Source organism: Pteropus alecto, unplaced genomic scaffold (genome assembly GCF_000325575.1).
Source record: "Pteropus alecto unplaced genomic scaffold, ASM32557v1 scaffold20, whole genome shotgun sequence".
Lineage (NCBI taxonomy): Eukaryota > Metazoa > Chordata > Mammalia > Chiroptera > Pteropodidae > Pteropus > Pteropus alecto.
The window spans coordinates 48050873-48073315 of NW_006436298.1; the positions used below are offsets into that span (position 1 = coordinate 48050873).

General features: G+C 39.2%; 1 protein-coding gene across 1 annotated transcript in view; it reads left to right on the forward strand.

The window, feature by feature from the left end:
• Window positions 1-22443, forward strand: part of MEGF10 (multiple EGF like domains 10) — a 116376-nt gene that overhangs the window by 70138 nt on the left and 23795 nt on the right. The window contains exons 8-12 of the mRNA XM_006913339.1: window positions 2086-2298; window positions 9205-9379; window positions 10673-10793; window positions 11606-11769; window positions 13911-14013. Of these exons, the coding sequence (XP_006913401.1) occupies window positions 2086-2298; window positions 9205-9379; window positions 10673-10793; window positions 11606-11769; window positions 13911-14013 (776 nt within the window). The remainder of the gene's footprint in view (window positions 1-2085; window positions 2299-9204; window positions 9380-10672; window positions 10794-11605; window positions 11770-13910; window positions 14014-22443) is intronic.

The following is a 22443-nucleotide window of genomic DNA, read 5'->3' on the forward strand; positions in this document are numbered from 1 at the left end:
TGAGTGAGTAAAATGCAAATGGCTTTTTGGCATTTATAACACAAACTAGTAGTATATTTAATTATGTATTAGAAAGATAAATAGGGTCAGGACCAGCTATTATGAATATTGTTTTCCCAGAGAAAAGGAAGCCTCTGCCAAGACATGGTAAAATACACATACTGGTTGCCGGTCATTTGGTAGCTGACACTTTTCCAGGTTTCCAGCTATGGCCGGTTCATCCATTTTAAGAGCTGTGCTATTTACTAAGTTAAGTCATGCAGTCCAATGCTTAGCATTTGGGTTTGTTTTCAAATCCATGTTAAAGGGAGAAAGCAATATTATTTCATCTTGTCCTTTTTTTTTTTTTTGATACTGACTTGCAACAGGTTGCAAAGTTGTCTTGCTAGCATTTGGCAGAGTCACAGTGAGACCAAATTATTGTACCTCAGCATTTCTTTCTCTAAAGTTTACATCTTTAAGGAATAAACTAAGAGACTTGGATTGTTAAAGCATCTAACAAGCTAAAAATAGAGTACCTTTTAAAAATACTCTGGTCTAAAAATAGGTAGACTTATGCGTAACTTTAAAGCGCACAACTGATTTTTATGCTAAATGTTAGTGCAATTACTCCAGAACTTATCTAATGGTTTGTTGAGCAGTTGATTTGAAGACTTTGCCTATTAAACACATAAAGATGTCTAGAATCTGTGAAATCTAACTTGCAAGAGGCTCCTTTCCTTGTCTCTCTCACATTAAATATATGCTAGAGTCAGAGTTAACCAGCAAAGTATCAAAGAATTCTCAAGATTTATCCTCTACACTTAAATAGAATTCCTACCCAGTCCTCTTATTGTTATTAATCACACCCTATCATTAAAAATATACAGATGTGTGTGGGAAAAGTTGACTTTTCAGCTCCTTTGCTATTGCTTTTAAGCACGCTTGAATTTGTTTTGCACTTGCTGCTTACATTATATCCGTCTGAAAAGTGCAGCGCTGACCTACATTTTACACTCTGGGTCTGGCATGACTTGAGAGCCATGTAGGAAGTGGTGGCTAAGATTCACAAAGTGTTACCCTACTACTGTCGAGTGCTCAGCTACATGAGATCCCAGCTCCCTCTCCCTTCGCAGGTAGTGCTCCTGTTGCAGAAAGCTCCATCAAGTCACCTTGCCTGGCCCAAAAGATACTAGGCTGGCTGAGAACTAGTCCTGCTTTCTATGGAGCAATGATAATTTTCTGTTCTCTAACATTATTCTTTCTAACAATTCAGCTTCCCACCTGACCCAGCTTACCCTGAGCATGCCCTCCTTTGGGACTGAGCTCTAATGTCATTTTTAAAAAGACAATAAAGTAAATTTTTGATGTCTGATATTTCCTCCTTTTCATTTGGCAGCTCTTCTTCCCAACAGAGGACAAAACCCCACTTAACAAAACTTTTGTGTTAGGAAACCCCAAGCCTTCCTACGACCTACCAGCTCCTGCTGCTCCCCAGACTCAGAACTGAGGGCCTGATTGCAATAGCTCAGACTTTCCCTAATCTAAAGAGGACTTTGTTTACTAGTTATATAACTTTCTAAATGAGGAGCAATGATTACCATTCAGCTTTGAAAAAAGCAGACACGTGGCTGAGATTAAAAATTAATGTCCACATGAAAGCCAACAGAATTAGAATTAGTTTCAAATTTGCTACCAAGTTTTCTCTTTGGAACGGGGAAAACATTTTTGATTTCCTAATTCTGAGATGGGACTAACACTTGGATAATTTCTTTTCTCCCTCTCCTGATATCTACTAAAATGCTATATACACCTTTGGCAAGCACTATGTACAAAACGTGCTTTATTTCCCAAGCTTATAATTTTGTTTTTGTTATTTCTTTGAACAGGTCGTATCGCTGTTACTATTATCTATAAAGCCAGAGTAATTCATCTCAATGTTTCTCACACCTGTAAAGGTACAATCACTAAATAAACATTGAGTCCCCAAAGTAGTTTTGATTTATACATAACAATGCCTATCTGAATTGACTGTTTTCACATTAGTTAGAACCATTAGTTAGATGGTTTTAACTAATCTATGTTACCCTTCCACCTGCTTGATAGGTGCCAGGATGAGTGTCCCGTTGGTACGTACGGAGTTCGTTGTGCTGAGACCTGCCAGTGTGTCAATGGAGGGAAGTGTTATCACGTGAGTGGCTCGTGCCTCTGCGAAGCAGGCTTTTCTGGTGACCGCTGTGAGGCGCGCCTGTGTCCAGAAGGACTCTACGGCATTAAATGTGACAAGCGGTGCCCCTGCCACCTGGAAAACACGCATAGGTGAGGCTCGGTTGCCCCTGCAAGGAAGTGTCCACTATTTGGAAAGAGAGATTGGCAGAGAGATTCCCATCCTAAGACCGTTCCGGCCTCTGGGGCATCCCTGGCAGGAACCACTAAGTAAATGAAAGACTTTTGTACTTGGGGGCGGGGGTGCTCTAATTCTAAAATTCCTTTGATTTTATTACCTGAACTGCTTTCTTTATTACTGATTTCGGTAGTAACTTTGTCCTTGGCCCCCTTTGTTATCTGGAGATGTTGGTAATTCTTATTTATATAATTCTTGTAAGTGCTCATCTCTTCTACACGTAGCTTATTGCACAATTTTATTTATGTGGTATGGCTGATTTCTTCTTCTTTCATTTATGATTGTAATACTTATGAAATTATGATACGAATTTTTTAACTAGTCGTTAGATAGTTGTGGGTGGATATTAAATTCTATTCCCTGTTAATGGCCGCTAGCAAAGATTAAATTTACTGATGTTACTAGAATGTTTTCCTAAGAGAGGGGTTCTGTGACATTCCCTTAGAAGCAAAGATGCAGTGAGAGAAATGGGTTAAGCCCAGTTTAGTATGTAAAAATATCACAAAAATGATTCTCATGGCATCTTTTACTTGACAGAACATCTGTGTAGAGAGGAAGTGTACTGGTGGAAGTTTTGTGAAAGTGCTTCACATATGGCTGTCACATGTGAAATATGTTTTCAGAATTGATTACTCTGACATAGAACTCGCAGGGGTCTTTTAGCTCAAAAATCTTTTGAAGAATTTAGGAATAGGAAACTATGATCCCACCCACCCTACTGTATCATGTCTAGCCCTGAAAATATCTTTCCACCCCCCTACTTCCTCTTCCTTCCCCAAGGACCAGATATATATCACTCAGAATTCTGGGCCTCCTTGGCAGACTGCTGGAAAAGTTAAATTTGACAAAAATGTACTGCATTATATAGCAGTTCAGACGTTACAAGAATTACTTTGATTTGCATTCAGCACAGCTGTTACTTCATTTATGCTTCTAAAAGATAATGTGTAGATACATCAGGTCTCAAATACACCAAAGTTAAAAGTAAGCAGAAGCCTGTGGTTGGTCTCTTCTTTAAACTATTATTAGGAACAAAAATATGGACTCTGCACTCTGTGTGTGTGTGTGTGTGTGTGTGTGTGTGTGTGTGTGTGAGAGAGAGAGAGAGAGAGAGAGAGAGAGAGAGATTGAGAAAGAGAGAGAGAGAGAGAGACATTTCAGTGGGACATATCAAAGAAGTGCATTCTTAATGTATCTCAAGCAATTTTGTAAGCTACCTTAGTCAACTTTTTTTTTTTTAAGTTGGAAAATACTGCCATGCTAAACAAACATTTAGGCAGTAAAAATGAATGCTCTCTAAGGATTTTTTGTTTGTTTGTTTGTTTTTAACCTCTCCAGTGTTTAAGGAGCTGGCAGGAATAGGGACAAGTCATAAGTTTGGCTACTTTTCCTGCAGTAAGACTTGTCCTAGTAAAAGATAAGCCTCATGGAGTGATAGTTAAAACTTTTTTATACGAGTATGCCATTTCACTGTGTGTAGACACAGCCTGAAATCAAAAAGATTACTAAACATATACAAAGGAGCTCTGCTATGAGAAGAGCTGGAGAAGTAGAGAAAATGTTGGTTTTACCGAAATTGGGTACCATGTTAGTAGTGGCAGGTACAAGTGGATAGTTATTTGATTGACGTCGATCAAATAATTTTAACATAGGTCATATGTACCTCAGCAGGTATGCTTAAACAGAGAAGTACAGTCATCCCTCAGTATCTTTGGAGGGCTGGTTCCAGGACCATCCATGGACACTAAATCCACAGATGCTCAAGTTTCTTATATGAAATATAAGCATAGTATTTGCATATAACCTATGTTCACATATAGGCTACAGTAGGGTATGCCTGTACTTCATTTCATTTGCATGGATTTATATAGTGCTCCTCATGTGACAAATTCAAGTTTTGCTTTTTAGAACTTTCTGGAATTTTTTTTCCCCCAAATATTTTCAATCTGTATTTGGTTGAATCCATGGATGTGAAACCCATGGTTGTGGAGAGCTGACTGTACACGAAATTATTTGACAATCGTGTAGGTCAAAAGAACACTAAAATCTGTCTAATAATGTATAACAAGTAATCAGAAGATTAAAAAACAAATAGCCAATCAAGTGGTTTCCTAAATAATGAAAGCTACTTTTAAAAATTAGCTTTTACAAAGTTCTATTAAAACCAATGGAATGTTGATTATATGACTCTGTCTTGTTGAATTCACAGTTGGAACCATCCATCTAATTCTTATATCTTGAACTTCTATGTAAAATTTCTAGAAACACAAGCTTCCTCTGAACCAAAAGGCATAGAAGCTTTATATTAATTGAAAGTCTAGCTTGTTCATTTTACTATTTAATCAAACAAGAACTTGCTATTACCTAATTCATGATTTATATTTATCCTAAAAGCTTTCGTTCTAATTAAAGAGATAAATAAGGCCATGCAAACTACTAGTTTACTTTGTCTTTAGGTAAATTTTGAGTTCTGTGGATGTACACTTTGACATATATTGCAGCCATATATTTGGGTAGAGGTTTGTATCAGTTAGCTTTTGCTGCGTAAGAAATAAAAAGAAAAAGAAGCTACCCTAAATTTAGTGATATAAAATAATTTACTAGCCGATGATTTTTTGCTTGACTATTTGGGCTGGGTTCAGCTTGGTGATTCTTCTGCTCATCTCCCTATGTTTACCTGGCAGATCAACTAGAGTCTGACTGGGCCTGGAATTCCTCACTCACATGTCTACTAGTATTTGGCTGGGTGATAGGGGTGACTGAGCCATAAGTCCCCAGCATCTAACAGGTTAGCTCTGGACTTCTTTATATGGTGACTGGCTTCCAAAAGCAGCAAGAGACAGGGCAAGCTCCAACCTGCACACACTTTGCAAGTGTTTGGTTATGTCACATTTACTAATATTCCTTTAGACAAAGCAGGTCACACAACCAAGTCCAGATTCAATATACTCCACCACTTGATAGGAGAAGTTATGAAGAATTCGTAGCCATTCTTATTTTTCAATCTTTCACAGAGTTGAAATGGATTTAAGTATATTTACAGGTGATATTAGTTTTTAAATGACTGCACTATCATAGAGACTAAAGACATTCATTGTGATCTGGACTTTTCAACTGAAAACTAACTTCTATGGTGGAAATGATTTTGATAATTTGATAGTCAAATTTGATAAAAAGCAAATGGTAAAAAATAATTTTACTTGAAAATAAAATTTGAGATTTATTAAGATTCCACATGAGATATACATATTAGCTCTTGTTAATGAGGACATTTAAGAGCTGTGGGCAATCAGGATGCGCCTATTTGCAAATTCCACTTAATTGTCATTACATTTGACCATTAGTAACATCTAAGGAAATGAATAAAAGGAATCTCAATAATTCATTCTATTTTAACCAGTGTCGTATTGGACAGACTCTTGTAATATTTAATTCTTAAACTGAAAATTTACTAGAAGATTTATATCTAGTTATATATTTGTATAAAATGATATGTATTCCCATATGTATATAATCCCATTTTCGTATACACAAAGCAACCCATTCTTTAGAAAGAAACCAGATAAGAGTATATTATCCTTCAGCCTCTTATATGCTGCTCTAACATCAACACGTAAATCTCATTACCAATTAAACTGCCTGCATGAGAACACATCAAATGGCTCTAAAGTGCTCTGGCTTCGTACACCTAATTACAAATTGCAGAATACTAATTTTGGTGTCAATCAATCTGAGAACCAGTGTGCTGCACTAATGCTCACTGCGGGGCATTGAATATCAATTTCTCTGTCTGACTCTAGCATAGTTCAATTCTCAGCCCCCAAATTGTCTATTTTATTTAAAATTTATATCTATGCCATGAAAAATTTCTTCTTTTAATATAAAGTAATATTTTCTACTAAAAGTGGTAAACTACTTTAACCAATCCATTACTTTAATAATTTCTTTTTGTTCTCCCAATTTTAAATTTAAATTTGTCCCTGCCTTTTGCACCATACGGGCTTTTACTGGTCCTGCCAACCTTTTCTCTATGCTATATCCTAAATATTAGCAATTCTTTTTCATATCTAGCCCTCCTAGCAAGCTGCTATCAAAGTTCCTTTTTCTTTGGGGTAAAAACACGTAAATAAATCTGAGTTCAAGTTTGAGTTAGTCACTGCTCGTGTGGGACTGAAGAAACTCCTCTTGTTAGATTTCTGTCCCCTCATTTATAAAATGGGATCATACCTAACTCTTAGAATGGTTGTGAAGATTAAATTAATAATGCACGTGGATTGCTGAGCATGGTGTTAGCACACAATCAAGTTCAGTGAATACTAGCTGCTAGTCAGTGCATTCACTTACAATATCATCATAAATGTCATATAAGTGAGTGTTCCCTGTAAATAATGGTGATTCCCTTTAAGCCACGACTTTGATATTTTAAAAACTAAATTTAGGAGAAATCTTGCCTTTGTATGCATACATACAGATTATAATTTAACATTACTGGATGACTCAGAGGTATCAGGGGAAGCAGATTGGTGTGTGAAAGCAAGATCTCTGGAGTCAGATCCCATTGCATATCAACTGTGACATTTTCACTCATTCATTCCATCAGTATTTACTGCAGGCCTGCCATGCTCCAGGGACAGGTAACACACACAGTTAATTCTTGCCCTCATTGGGCTCAAAGTCTAGAGGGGAGGGAGAAAATGTTAAAAGATCATAAAAAGGAACAAAAGATTGCAGACTGTGATAAGCGAGATGAAGAGAAAGAGCAGGGTGCCATGAAAGAAAAAGACCAGAGAGACCTATTTGAATTGTGAGTGGTCAGGGAAAGCCTCTCTATAGAAGAGATTCTATTCAAGCTGAAACTGGAAGCTTAAGATGGAGAGAGCGAGGTAGAGTGGGGAAACAGCATTCTAGGCATATGGAATAGCCCATGTGCAGCCCTTGAATTGAAGCGCCTACACTTTTACAAACTAAAACAAATCCATTGCTGTCGAGCACAGTAATAAACAGAAAAAGGATGAAAGAAGAGGCTGGAAAGTAAGCAGTGGCCAGATGGGCTATATTTAGGGTGATCCTATATCTGGTGTCACAGGCTTGTTGTCCTAATGTACTTATTAGTAACTCCCTTTTCGCTCTTAAAAATGTCCTGGTTTAGACAATTACATAGTCACTCTAGCTATATTAAACCGTATGAATTTTATTCTAAGTGTAGTGGGAAGCCATTGAAGAGTTTTAAGGAGTATAAAACAATATGATCTACTTTTTAGGTCATGAGGCTTGAGTGGACATGGAGAAGAGTTGGACAGCTATTCAGAAGTGTAGGATGACATTGGCTTGGAGTAGGATAGTGACAGTGAGGATGAAGAGATGTAGATGGATTCAAGATATATTTCGCACTTAGGACGGTTAGGTCCTAGTGATGAAGTGGATATGGGAGTCGAGGGAGAAGGAGTTATCAAGAATAACTCCAAGGTTTCTGGTTAAAATCACTTAGTGATTGGCGGTACCATTACTTTAGTGAGGATGATTGGGAATAGACACTGAATGAGGACTAAAGAAAGGAAAGAATGTGGGCTCAGTTTTTGACATGCTACATTTGAGATGCCATGGGGATGCCAGGAGTTTGCTCAAGGGTAAGTGATTTGCCCAGGTATAAAGAGCAGAGAAGTAAATCTGAGTAAATCTAAGTAGATTTGAGACTCGAATCCTTGTCTTGTGAATCCAAATCTTCTATATTCAAGTAACCACCTTAAATATAGAGTTGTACTTAGATATTTCTTCATGCCATGTTTCCCGAGTAATGCTTGTAAAGGATGCCTAGGCTTTTGCTTGTGGGCACTTAGTTTCAGTAGGGGCCAAAAAATATATTTAAATAAATTTCTAAAAATAGTGGAAGACCCATCCAACTTACAGTGGTGTGGCTGAGACCTTCACTTGGCAGACTAGGATGTCAGGCCCAGAGAGGTTGTCTGCTTTCACTAGAGTTTCCCAAGTAGTGGAACAGCTGGATTTACATCCTCTATCTTCATCCCTCCCAGAAAATCATGCTTTCCCAGATTAGAAAATCTGTGAACAGTCCTCTAATGAGAGGTTCCTTAGCAAATGTCTGGTTGAGACAGTGGATTTTGTTGTTGGCCCTAGTTGAGGGAAGAGTTTTATCTCCCTCAGGGGAGGAAGCCCATCTTTAACAGTCTCCCAACTGCGAGCAGAGCTAATTTGATTGTTAAGGTTTTCCTTTGGTGAGAAGCACATGTGTTTTGAGCGCCACAAAGTGCCCTATTGTGTCAACCTCAGTAATGCGTGCATCTTAGCACAGCTGATGTGTCCATTTGCTGTGGAGCGACAGCTGGCTGCCTAGCCTGTCAGTGCGACTGCTGTTTCAGGTAGAGACAGCTGCTCTGCCACCAGGTATGGAGCGCTGAGAGAAGAAGCTGAAAAGGTTGCAGCTTTTGGAATTTGTTGGACATCGCCCCGGTTAAAGATTTGGTGTTGCTTATTGGATGGAGTCCTTTAGATCTTCTCATCGAGCTGACCTTTTATTGAGTCAGACCTTTCAACTTATGAAAATCAAAATGAGTTTCAGATAAAAGGACTCAGTTGTGACAGTCATTCTTTTAGAGCACAATGCTGATTTCATGCAACATTTCTGTGGTACCAGTTAGGTTTAGGCCAATTAATTAAATCGCACCAAGTCTGGGAATGAAGTTTAAATTATTGTGTGTGGAATTACCCACAAATTCAGAGATCATGGCAAAAGCAACGTTTGCCTGGGCCTTGGGTGTCATGTTCACCCGAAAGTGACTTGCTCCTTTCATCCATGCTCTCAGCTGTCACCCCATGTCTGGAGAGTGTGCCTGCAAGTCGGGCTGGTCGGGACTCTACTGTAATGAGACATGTTCTCCTGGATTCTACGGGGAAGCTTGCCAACAGATCTGCAGCTGCCAAAATGGGGCTGACTGTGACAGTGTGACTGGAAAGTGCACCTGTGCCCCAGGATTCAAAGTGAGTGCCTTGGGCTCTGGAGTAAGGATATGAAGGGTGCAATGTGGGGTATACTGATACCACGATTATATGACCTTTTCTGAAGTACGATGAATGTACTGAAATCAATTCCATCATTAAGAAAGAATAAAGCAGAAAGTAGTAATAAGTGTTATATGTAATTACCTTAGAACGATGACTGGGAAAGCTGGTAAAACTATAAACATGCCACTAATATTTAATGTTTTAGTTAATATATGCCATGAAATGTGATGTATTTTAATTATTTCTTATGTAATTATTCTGTGTTTTATAGGCAACAAAGAAATGACTTTTTAAAGTAGGACATGTGTTATCGTCAACAGTTTTTGTCTTAATTCTATGTAATTTGAAGGCACATAATATATCAAGTTAATATTTATTATGTATTTACAGGCAATGGTTAGTAGTACGTAAGTTTTTTTTGAGAAACTGGACCTTACAAAAATACCTGTCTGCAGTAGAGCAGAATTTTGCCTGGTTTCTAAGATTTCTTAGCTACAAGTTAGAAATCTTACTTTAAAGGAAAACGGGTTGTTCTTGAATTATTTTCTCCCATTTTAAAGAGGAGAACATTAAACTGTGAAGAATGTTGATTATTCCAGAGCATATAATGTAGAACAAGTAGATCATAAAGTCTCTAAGCCGAGAGGATCTTTACAGGATTTTTTAACCTATGCCACAATCCTTGATTGAGCCCCTGAATCGGCCTTGTCTTAAAGAGTCTCTTCTGTTTTTAAAAGAGGTGACCTCCAGTCACCTTTGGTAACTGACTTTTATGGTGAAAGCTCACTGTCAAATAATAAGTCGAATCGTGCTGCTGGCTGAGTGTGCTGTTCCTTTGCTTCACTCACTAATCATATTATGGATTGTAGAAGGGAGTCTAGGAAGCGTTGCAATTTAACATATAGTTCATATTTATGTTTATTTATTGACGATAATTTTACAGCTACAGTTACTGTTATATACATATATATATATCTATTTGTCTGAGCAAGGACAAAAGGTTTTGTATTTGCTGCAAAGGAAAACTAATGAAGGCAGCAGGCTTTTTCAGGGTCTTATTCAATACTGTATCATAAGCATAGGGCAGCTAGCATTGCTCTTGAATCTAAATTTATATAATGGTGACATTATGGCAACTTTTAAAAATACAATGCGTTAAAATTAGAGAGGGAGTATAATTAGCATCACCAAGATATATTTTTGTTTATTTGTGTTGGCCTTCTTTCACTTGGTAGAATTGCATGCACTTTCCTGTTTGCGCCTGTCTAGGGAACTGACTGCTCTGCCCCGTGTCCTCTGGGAACTTACGGGGTAAACTGTTCCTCTCTCTGTGGCTGTAAGAATGATGCTGTCTGCTCTCCTGTGGATGGGTCTTGTACTTGCAAGGCAGGTAAGTGGATAAATGAGTCTTTTACCCAATCCTTGTCCTGTTATCTCCTAAAGTCACAAGAAAGAAACCTTGACTAGGGCTCTAGCTCCAAATGTGCCAAAATTTGATGCCTGACCTCAGCAAGACCCTCAGCCAGCGCGGGCTCTCTTGCTTTTGCGAGGCAAGGGAAGAGGCTCACAGGAGATGATCACTAAAGTCGCTGCCAGCTCCAAAAGTCTGTGAGTCTCTGCACTTTGGGGATGAGTAAGCCAAGCAGGCATGTGTCCATGCCCCCAAAATTCACTGGCTTGGAGTCGTGACAGGAAATGCTGCCAAACACCGATTTTATGTGAGGGTCAGAATGTGTCTATCCACAGTTGTCGCAGAAGCCAAGGTCCTAGATACTCATTGTTCATGGTTAACGGGGTCCTGCTTTAAAGACAGGGTTGGTTGTTCTTTCAAACACAAACCTTGTTTATCCCTACCACATAAATATGTCACTCTCCTGACTTGAACAAAATTCAGCATCCCATGATATGCATCACTGTGCATTCAAGGGGCTCCCACTCCATGCTTCTTCCCCTAATAGCCCAGTAGTGCTTCTCAGTGTTGACATCCATGTGACAGATCACATAGCATGCATAGCTATTGGGGTGCTTTTGTTCATTTCCGATGGAGACTTTACGTGGCAGAGCCAATGTGCTCAGTGCTGGGGCTCGGGACACTGCTGTGCCTGTCCAAGATGTTTGTAAATGGAAAGAGGCTTGGAAAGGCTCAGCAAAACTCCCTGCTGCCTCGTTTTCTGATGTGCTTTTGTGTTCTTGTCGTGGCAGGCTGGCATGGGGTGGAGTGCTCCATCAACTGTCCCAGTGGCACATGGGGCTTTGGCTGTAACTTAACCTGCCAGTGCCTCAACGGCGGAGCCTGCAACACCCTGGATGGGACTTGCACGTGTGCACCTGGATGGCGAGGGGAGAAGTGTGAACTTCCCTGCCAGGTACGACCAAACCAGCACCCCAACTGGGAAGGCCTGGTAGCTCATATCAGAGGGTTGGCCTATTTTTGCAGTTTTCCTGACTTAGAGTGTGTGAGTGTGAACCAAACCTCAGTAACTATTAGAAGAATGAAAATGTTTGAACTCAGAGTGGCTATAGGGTTGGAAAAGGAGTAGACGTGGAAATTGGTTAGGAGGCTTTGTGAGAACCACTTCCTTCTTTTCCTTTATCTCTACCCAGGTTCCCCCACCACCCCCTCTGCTTTTTCCATTCTTATGCACCCATCTCTTCCTGGCAACCAGTCAATAGCATTTGTCAAACACTGCAATGTATGCCTGTCAAATCTCCAAATATTGTGTTTCCATTATAATGGAAATCCTCCAGCCTTTGGGGTGGAAAGTGGCAGGGAGTTGAAAGGGGGTGGTGATGGTGTCACAGAAATGCCCACTGAGGTGATAAAAGAAGGTTTGGAAACAGCCGCCTTTTAATGTAAATATCTCTGGAGTCACAAGAATCTCCAAAGATTTCCCTAGTCCAACGCTGACTCCATGCCCTTGACCTGCTTTGGAGATGTCCGTCATTAGAAATCCCATACTGTGTCTACCACAGGTTGACGAGGGGTGCAAATGGGAAGTGCATCTCATAGTATGTGCCGTTTCTCTTCCTGAATGAAGCATGTGGATGGTTTCTTTCCCTCTTTTCCGTTGCTCTTTCTTCCTATCATTTTTCTCCTGAGCCATTCAGCATTCTCTCAGTGGTGTGTGTTCTCTGCCTGTGAGAGATCATCTGATGGCAAGATGAACAGGGCTCCTTGAGAAGAGCCTTCCACACAGGCTCTTTTCTCCCCAGACTTCCCCTTCATTAAGTACAACCCATTTCCCACCACAGACAGGATCTGCCCTGGGCTACTCCATGCCTCACAAACCCTTAGGACAAAGTTAAGTTAGCTTTGCTGCCTCATGCACCAGTGAACAAATTATCGGTGCTCTGAGATGGGCTTGAAGATCATCTTTCACTCTCATTCTGATTGTGGACAAAACAAAGCCTCTAGCACAATCTTGTCCCTTTTTGTGTATTAGATTACTAAATCAACTGATGGTTTAGTGGCTCTTATTGTAGCAAAGCTCAATCCTATGTGACCCTATCAAACACCACTGGGGCCTAAAAAATGGTTTGCTTATTTTATTTTAATGAGTTCTAGACAAATGATTATGCCATCTAACACCCATGGCCTATTTTATGCTGGTTCTCAGGTTCATCCTCCCTCTTGGTAATTGTGCATCCCATGTTTTTCTTAGTGCTTGGGTGGTGTGGGAGGTGGTGTGGTAGTGCTCTCCCTCAGTCCCACCAGGATCTGTCACAAGAGAGCAGGGCTAATGAATGCAGAGATTTCTACTCCTCTCCTACAAACTAAATGATCATGTCCACAAAGACTTATGTCTGTTGTACCACCAAATTGATGTGCACATGAAAACATGGAGGTCTGGGAGGGGATGAGTAGGAGGGAGTGCCAACATGGACTCCATCTTCTCTTTAGGATCTTGAATCAGAATACTTTGTGTTGTCTAGACTTGTTCATTGAAAGGAGGATATTAATTAGGAAAAGTAACAAGGAACTTTCATTTTTCTTTATAGTTCCACATTGGCAACTTATGGAAATAAACTTAATCCAGTTAGACCTATAATACTTTTTAAATTCTAGAGCTTCTCTGTATGGGTCAGTGTCCTCCCTACTAAAGATTAGAATGCCTTGTAGGGAACATTGAACTATTTAATAAAATCCTTTAAGAGCAAAAGAAAATATGTTTAGGAGTTATGGTTTAGGATAAGATAAAAATGGTTATTTTAATTAGTTGGCATATTTATATGTATCTGCATATTTGCATATCAGCATATTAGTGTAATTGATGTCACTATTCATTATCCCAGCTGTATGTCAAAACTAAAGTTTGAGTTTTAAAACACTGGCCTTCTGGAGCCTACATTTTAGGGGCAAGAAGACATGATAAGGAGTGATTATAGTGCATGTTGCTAAGAGGTGTTTGGAAGAAGAAGAGGGTACAGTACTAGAAATGGCTGACTGTGGCCTCTTTGGTCTCCCATTGTGGGATTTCCCATACCCTCATTGCTGTCTTCCATGCAGGATGGCACGTATGGGTTGAACTGTGCTGAGCGCTGCGACTGCAGCCATGCAGATGGCTGCCACTCCACCACAGGCCATTGTCGCTGCCTCCCAGGATGGTCAGGTGAGAGCCGGGGAAATGGGAAACACGCCAATCTATGCCTAGAGCTGTTTCTTGCTATTTCAAATAAATACACACAGGTCAAGTTTTCAGAAAAAAATAAAAATGCAGCACTCTCCAGTAAGCTGACACATTTTTACCCAAGAAGTATTACTGCTAGGATTGATTAATCTATAATCAAGGAATAACTTTGTGTTAAATCATGCAGGGCCAGTTTTCCCGAGCCTTCATATAAGGTCTAACTGTCAGAATTCACGCCGGCAAGAGGAGAAAATGTACACTGCCGTGAAGAGTTTAGCAAGATCTCTGTGATATTTTTGAGCATTGAGGAAAGGATGATTGGAATAAACCATAAGAATATAATTAAGTTCACCTTACTGAGGCAAACATTAAATTATTACTATTAATATGGTTAATATGCAAATATAAAATATTTGTTACTAGAAATAAACATTTTAAAACTTACTTTTTCTTATAATAATTTTTAAGCCATAAAAATTTATGATATAGTTGAGTACCAGTTTTCTAGCCGCAAGGTGGAAGTTTCTCCTTGTTTATATGACTTCATGTTTTCAGCCAGGAAGTTTATCAAACTCACAGGGGTCTAGAAGAACAGCGTTTTTACATTAAATGCCAAGTAAATTGAGATCATGTTCTTTTTTATATACTGAGTAAAGCCTATCCTAAAAAAAAACACACACGAACAAAAAACTAATGAACTTTTAAGTACTTATTAAGAAAAATTGCCAATGAAAATGTGATCGGATAGTTATTGAACACTGGGATGAATGAACTGAACATATTGATGACCGTTTCTACTGAAAGTAAAATAAAATGTTGACTACTGATGTGCCAATTTAGAGTGAAACCTAAACCTAGGGACTGGATGAGGGGTAGGTAAATAAACCAAAACTTTCTTTTAAAAATCTCTTTGAAGTCATTTGTGGATTTGTGTGTATTTGTATGTGTGTGTGTGTATATATATATATATAGCATTTGTATCTAAATATATTTGCATAAAAACTTAGAGAAGAGAGGGAGATTTGTAAGACAGAACTGTCTCCATACTGGTGCTTCGGTATCCTCCAAAAACAGTTTTCAATTTGCCCTCTGAAAGAGAAATTGGTAGCAACAAGCTAAGTATCATCTTTAGCGATAATTCATATTTTCAGAAGATGGATCTTTTGAAAGAGAATCTTATGCCTCTATACCAGAGATGTCACATTTAAGAAACTATGGAGTCAGGGTGGTCTTATTTTTTAGCAAAAAATGCATACAAAGAGAACTAGAGAAATAATAATAAGTAATACTTATTGAGTGCTTACTGCAGGCTTGCAACAACTCTGTGAGGTAGGAAATATTACTTATTTTCTCCTTTGTACAGATGAGAAAGCTGAGGCAAAGAAAGATTCAGTGGCTGAACCAAGGACACAGAGTCAGTAAATGTGAGAGACGGGATTTGCACCAGTGCTCCCCAACACGTAGCTAGCCAGCTCCTTTAACTATTGCACCCAACAGCCATACACAGACTTATTCCAGGAAGTGCAGGAGGAGAAGGCAATTAGCTTGAGATTTATTTTCACTATGGATGAAGACTTCTAAGAATTACATGAGAGGACCATGATGATCAGTGCTGATAACCAACAACCTTTCTTTCTCTCTCTATAAAATAGCTTTATTGAGATATAATCATGTACCATAGAATTCATTTATTTAAAGTGTACAATTCAATGTTTTTTAGTATGTTTACAAGAATCGTACACCACAATCTTTTAGAAAATTTTTATCACCTTCAAAAGTTAGTACTCAGCAATAGTCCCCCCATTTACCCCCAATCCTCTCTTCTCTACTCCTCTCTTCACCTAGGCAATCACGAATCTCCTTTCTGTCTCTATAAATTTACCTGTTCTGGATATTGTATGGATTTATACAATATGTGACCTTTTGTTACTAGTTTCCTTCACTTAACATATGTTTTCAAGTTTCACCTGTATTGGGGCATTTACCAGTACTTCATTTATTTTAACTGCCAAATAATATTCCACTGTACCACATTTTATTTATTCATCAGTTGATAGACATTTGGGTTATTTCCACTTTTTGACTATTTTTAATAATGCTGCTATGTACATTTATGTAGAATTTTTTTGTGTGGACGTATGTATGTCAGTTATATATTTAGAGGTAGAATTGCTAGATCATTGATCATTCTAACCATTTTAAGAATTAAAAAGAATTGCTAAACTATTCTAAAGCAGCTGAGCTATTTTATATTCCTACCAGCAATGTATGAGGGGTCCAGTTTTTCTATATTATCATTTGTTATGATTTGCCTTTTTGATTATTGCCATTCTTGTTGGTAGGAAATAGTATTTCATTGTTTTTGACTTGCACTTGCCCAGTGAGTAAAGATGTTGAATATATTTTTATGTGCTTATTGGCCATCTGTATATCTTCTTTGTGGAACTGTCTATATAGATTCTTTGTTTATTTTTAATTGTGATATTTGTCTGTATTTTTGTTGTAATAGTTCTTTATATATTTGAAATATATGTCCCTTATCAGATATATATTTCAAATATTTGCAAATATTTCATTTTTAATCTGTGACTTATTTTTTCATTTTTCAGCTTGGTTATCTATGTAAAACTTTTCGATGGCATCCTTTGCAACAGAAAATATTTTATTTTGATGAAGTCAGGTTTATCTATCTTTTCCTTTTGTTGCTTATACTTTTGTCATCAAATCTAAGAAACCATCGCCTAATCCATGGTCACAAGATTTAAGCCTATGTATTCTTCTAAGAATTTTATAGTTTTAGCTTTTACAGTCTTAGCTTTACATGTAGGTTTTTGATCCATTTTAAGTTCATTTTTATATATGGTATGAGATAAGTATTCAACTTTATTCTTTTGCATGTGAATATCTAGTTGTCCCAGCACCATTTGTCAAAAAGACTGTTCTTTTCTCCATTGAATTGTCTTGACATTCTTGTCAAAAATCAGTTGACCATAAATGTGGAAGAGTTTATTTCTGGACTCTCACTTCTATTCTATTAATATATATGTCTGTCCTTATGCCAGTATCATACTATTTTGATTACTTTAGCTAGGTAAAGAGTTTTAAATTTGGTCTAAAAGTTTTATCTTCTTTTTTGAGATTGTTTTGGCTATTCCGGGTCCTTTGAATTTTCATATGAACTTTAGGATGAACATGTCAATTCCTGCAAAGGAATAAGGTGGAAATTTAATGAAGATTGAAGCTATAGATCAATGTGGGGAATATTGCCAGCTTAAGTCTTCAGATTTTTGAACATAGACTGCCACCAGTAACCTCTTTGATGCCTTTCAGTCCTTTGAAATTTGTTGTGAGCTTCTTTGGTTTCTGACACGAATAAGCTGAGACAAAGGATCATGTATTTGATTTCTGGTGTCTGAGAGCCACCTTGGAAAACAGGTTAAGGTTGGTGTGATAGATTGTTTTCAGCTGGGAGCTGCCCATGGACACAAGGACTCCCTGGCCCTCTAGTTCCTCCTTAACTTGCAAAAGCTGAGATAACTCAGACTTCCCAGGATGAAGTTCCACCTTCTCATGTTTCTGTTTGGCTCTCAGTTACTAAATGTTAAAACTACATCACACCCAGGGATTAAGCCAGCTTTTGTGACTTCACAAGGGTTCTTGAAGTTTTCAAACGGAATGACCAGCACCAAACTTTCAATGGCCAGAAGCGAAATAGCATTTTTAACCCTCAGCAAATTCAGAACTTTCCCAACAGAGAAGCCGTATCTTTTGTTTTGCACAGAACTCCACCAAGCCCTTTGTCTTATGAATGTAGAGGAAATGTGAGGTATTCCCGAACACACCAGTCTCTGCTCAAGTATCCACCTGCTTTGATGATTTAGAACCAGCCTGCGAAAGGCATACTCTACATACATGAGAAAATCAGGAGATATGATTTGGCCTGAAGCCAGTCAGAAAATGTATTAGTTACATTCCATAGTCTGGGTCGTGGGGTAAGAAAAATTATCCCATCTGGCCTTAGACCTGTGGAGCTCCAGTGGGAATGCAGTGGCTTTGTCATACAACATAATCTTGTAATCCTCTGTCCATCTGTGACTGGTCTGCTTCTCCAAATGGGAGGAAGCTTTGCTGCTTCATGTTGCTCTGTCATGTGTTGCCCACCATTTCTTTGCTTCAGAGCCCCAATGTCTTATTTATCTAGGGTCTTCTGTGTGGGTGGTTGGTCAGGAAGTATCTAAGGCTGCTGTGAAATGTTGTTTTAGAGAGATCATCCCCATCACTCATAGAACGCACTTGGAATAAGCAATTGTATGTTGAGGAAGAGAGAGCTCCTGAAATTCCAAAAGACAGCCTACAATTGGACCAAGAATTGGCTTATTTTTCTAAAAGGAAAGAAGAGTAGTCTCTGTATTATTTACACAGAACATAATTGCATTGTCTACACTGATGATTTTTCATCACAAACTTGTTTTGAGTAAGTACCTTGTAAGGACCTTTTTCAGTGTGAAGGAAGCTTTGCTTTTCATTTAAACACCAGTTTCAGGGCCAAATAAATAACATAAGCCCAGAGAAGCAAGTTCTGTTTCCTCTCCTCCCTGTTGCTGAGATTGCTCTAGGTGAAATGTGAAGAATCACCAGACAGGGAGGCAAAGCAGTGTGTGTAGTAACAGTGAGGCTTTTGTGAAGGAATCAGTGAAATTGAACACAGGGACCTGGGCTCGTCCCCCTGACCAAGTCAACAAGGTGGCATAGAGGAACCGGCAGTGTTTGACCACTGACGACACTGTGGGAAGAAGCTGATCAGGCCTGTGGGTTTGTAACCAGAGATGAGAGGCTGAAGCCCTTTATCCCTCTTTACAAAAAAATTGACACACCTGAATTGGGGAAGTCATGCGTTAGCCTGACATGTAAGGAAGTCAGCTTACTTTCTTACCATGGGGCTCATTAACCATTCCTCATAACTTCGCCCTCTTTTCTAACATTTGACTGTCTTTTTCTCTTAAAGGAATTGAAGCTCTTTGTTTATTTCTACTATAATTGATAGTCTCATTTTACCTAGTCATAAAAAAATTCTTCAAAATGTCCTACCACATCAACTACCTAAAACAAAAGTTGCACATCTGGCATCTCACATACCATATCCAAAAGAAATGTACCATTTTCAAAAGAAAAGACAGGTACTTATGGATATTTTTAGCTGATGGACTACTTTATTAAAAAGAGAAAATTAAAAATAAATGGGAAAAAATAAAACACCTTTCAGGATATAGGCTGTGTCCTGGACTCCTTCCCCTATACCTCTGCTACACACACACACACACACACACACACACACACACACACACTGCTATAAAATGAGACTGGCTTTTCGAAATGAGTATTCTGAAATTCCAGATGTCAATGAAATACAATTTGTTGTGTGCGTGTATGTTTATTTCCATAGTAGTAGAGTGATATGCTTTGTAAACTATTTTCCAAAAACAGTAGAAACATGCGGATTTTTTTTTATTCCTTTCTGTACTTACTTCAGTCAGCTGGATCACCTCTTCACTGAGCATTACAGCTAACTAAGATTTCATTCCAGCTTTCTGGGGACATACTCAGTCTCCAGCCTGGTTTCCAACCCTGGCTAAGATCACTGTCACCTGAGAATTCTTATAACTTGCATATTCCTGGTCCCCACCTCACACCTACTGAATGACAATCTGGAGGGTGGGTGAGGAGGAGGATGGAGCCACTGCCAGCCCATAAAGCACTTTTTGTACAGATTTGGAAAAGGTTTGGAAATCCGTCAGGGTGCACTTCTTGGTAGATAGAGTGTGAGTTGGATTTTTGCCCTGATTTAGCCCTTTGTCCATGGGCTCTCGTGTGGTGTACAACCTGTACAACCTTTCTTGGTGGCCCTGTTGGTCATTTTAAAAGTTGTCCTGGTGGCTTGTGTAGTGGCAGTTACTGGTCTGTAGTCTGGCCTCTGCTATGCCTTGCTACTCTTATTATGGAAGGAGTGGGGGTCCGGGGGAGTGTTTCTGTGACAGAAGCCTCATAACCAGTGGCAAAAGACTAAAGGGGGCTTAAGGATGCATTCATACAAGAAAAAAAGTTAAGTACTAAACTGATAGAAAAGAGATCAGGTTGCCAAAACAACCCTGAAGAGTCTTGGGAAAGAGAAGGGGCTATCAGGCCATGATATAATGGAAAGGGAGAGGAAGGAGATAGGTGGAGGGCTCACCTGAGCCCAGCCAGGAAGGGGTGCATTGGAAGAAGGAATGAGAAGGTTTATAAGAAGAGCCTGGCTTCTCTACTCTTTCCAGTAAGCAGAACTAGGCCTGCAGTGGTCCCAGCCCATCTCCAGAAGGACAGGCCTCCTATTTTACGTTTCCCCAAACACACCAAGCTTGACCACGTGAGTACATGAACTGCCAGTTCAGGTACTGATCTGTCCTAAAGTGATCTTTCATGTGGCTTAGTGATGCCTGAATTGTTATAATGGGAAACTCTACCTTTCTTTGTCTAGTGACATGTAAGTGCAGATGAGTTTTAATTACTGTACATGCACCCACCCAATTAGCCACAGTGCAAATGACTCCCTATCCCGACTGGGGTATTGACGGGTGAAGAGGGTGTGTGCAGGAGCATAGGTCTGTCTTTCTACATGGTCTTGAGGGGAAGGAATCATGCAGAAGCAGAATGTGAGGTCCCTGAAGTGAGGGTAGAAGCAGGAGTTTGCCTTTTCTAAAAAGGCTGAGAAAAAGCCAGTCTGTTCTGCCTGGGTCTGGACCAAGGCAGGCCATATTCTCTGGTGCTTTTGTCTTATAGCTCAAATGCAAACATCTCTGATTTAATGACTCATCAGGATTTTTTTTTTTTCAGCTTGGTTATCTATGTAAAGCAGATCCCTTTTTTAATGGATCTTTAAAATTCACAGTATTCAAATACTTGACAAATTTAACAACCGTTTGTTGAGTGTCTCCAAGTTGTATGCAGCCATAGTGCTCAGATGCTGGGAAGAAGAAGATAGTAGCATTAGCTCCTGGCCTGCAGAAAGAAGCTCCCGTTTTCTCAGGGCAGTCACTGTGTGGGCACAAGCGAAGGCACCAGTGAGTAAGTTCTTACACTACAGTGTGCCGGCCGCTTCGCTGGCCCGAGGATTAGAAAAGCAGAAAGTATTATGACTAAATACTGTGGTTCCTCTCTCCTACAATCACCAAGCCCAGTTATTATTAACAAATCTCTCTCTTTGTTCTAATATATGTTTAACAGCTTGTTGCTCAGTAACAAGACGTCAAATCGAAATCATTTCCTTCATTTACCAATGCCCCAAATATTGCGATACCGGCATGAGGAATATAAACGATTAAGCAAGACAAGGAGTTTGGGTGTTATCTCTGAGAGGAGAAAGAATGACACCCCAGATGATTCATTTACCGCATTCATGCCATCTCAAATGCCTAGTGAATGCTGATTTCACATTGAGGCTGCTGGCATACTGCATCGGGCATTAAAGCCACGAACATTTCTTTAGAGCTGCTTAGCTGAAGTTTATCGCGATCATTCAGCCATCACCTAGCAACTGGTGAAGGCTATCAAAGAACTCTTTGTCCTCAGGCCTGGCAAAAACAGCCCCTCACAGATCTCCTTATCAGCATTAGAACATTGATTGGAAAAAAGGCTTCCATTGAACTGAAGATTCCTGCAAATTTAAAGATACTTCCTTCCTATTTTGTCCCTTCAAAATATTTTATAAAGTCATTTCCTGAAGTAGCTGTATTAAAGCCTTTATCTATACTTTGGGAAACATTCCAACAGAATTTCCTCAAGATGTTCCATAATTCTTCTATTACTTTATAATCTGGGCTAGCATTAAAAAACACAGACCCAAGTTCATGAAAGTTTATCTTTTCAAAAATAAGCAAAGCAGACGTTTCCACTCCCCCACCCCTCACCAGCTGAGAAAGGTCACCATTTTAGGTGTACAAAAAATAAATATGCTGGGCTTCCTGGTTCGAGTGCACTTCTCATCACTTCTTCAGAAAAGGAAGGATGATATAGTTGCTCCACCCACTTGAGAAATGGTCGTGAATATGATGTTCAGGAAGGAGGGACTGGGCTCATTGATTCATTCAACAACTATTTAACACCTTCCATGTGCGAGGCACTGTAGTGAGCAAAAATAGGCATCACCTCTCCTTCATGTGGAGCTGCCAGAAATTATTAATTACCCTGAGTGGAGCCAGATCTTCATCTGCATTCTCTCCTGTATGTCTCTGAATTCATCTTCCCCTGCATCCCAACTGCCATTGATTTCCTCTAAGACCGTGTCATTTTTTACCCAGATAACCCAAAACAGCCACCTGACAGGTCTTCTTTGTTCCAGGCTCATCATCTTCAAACCACCTTCTGCCCTTCTAGTTT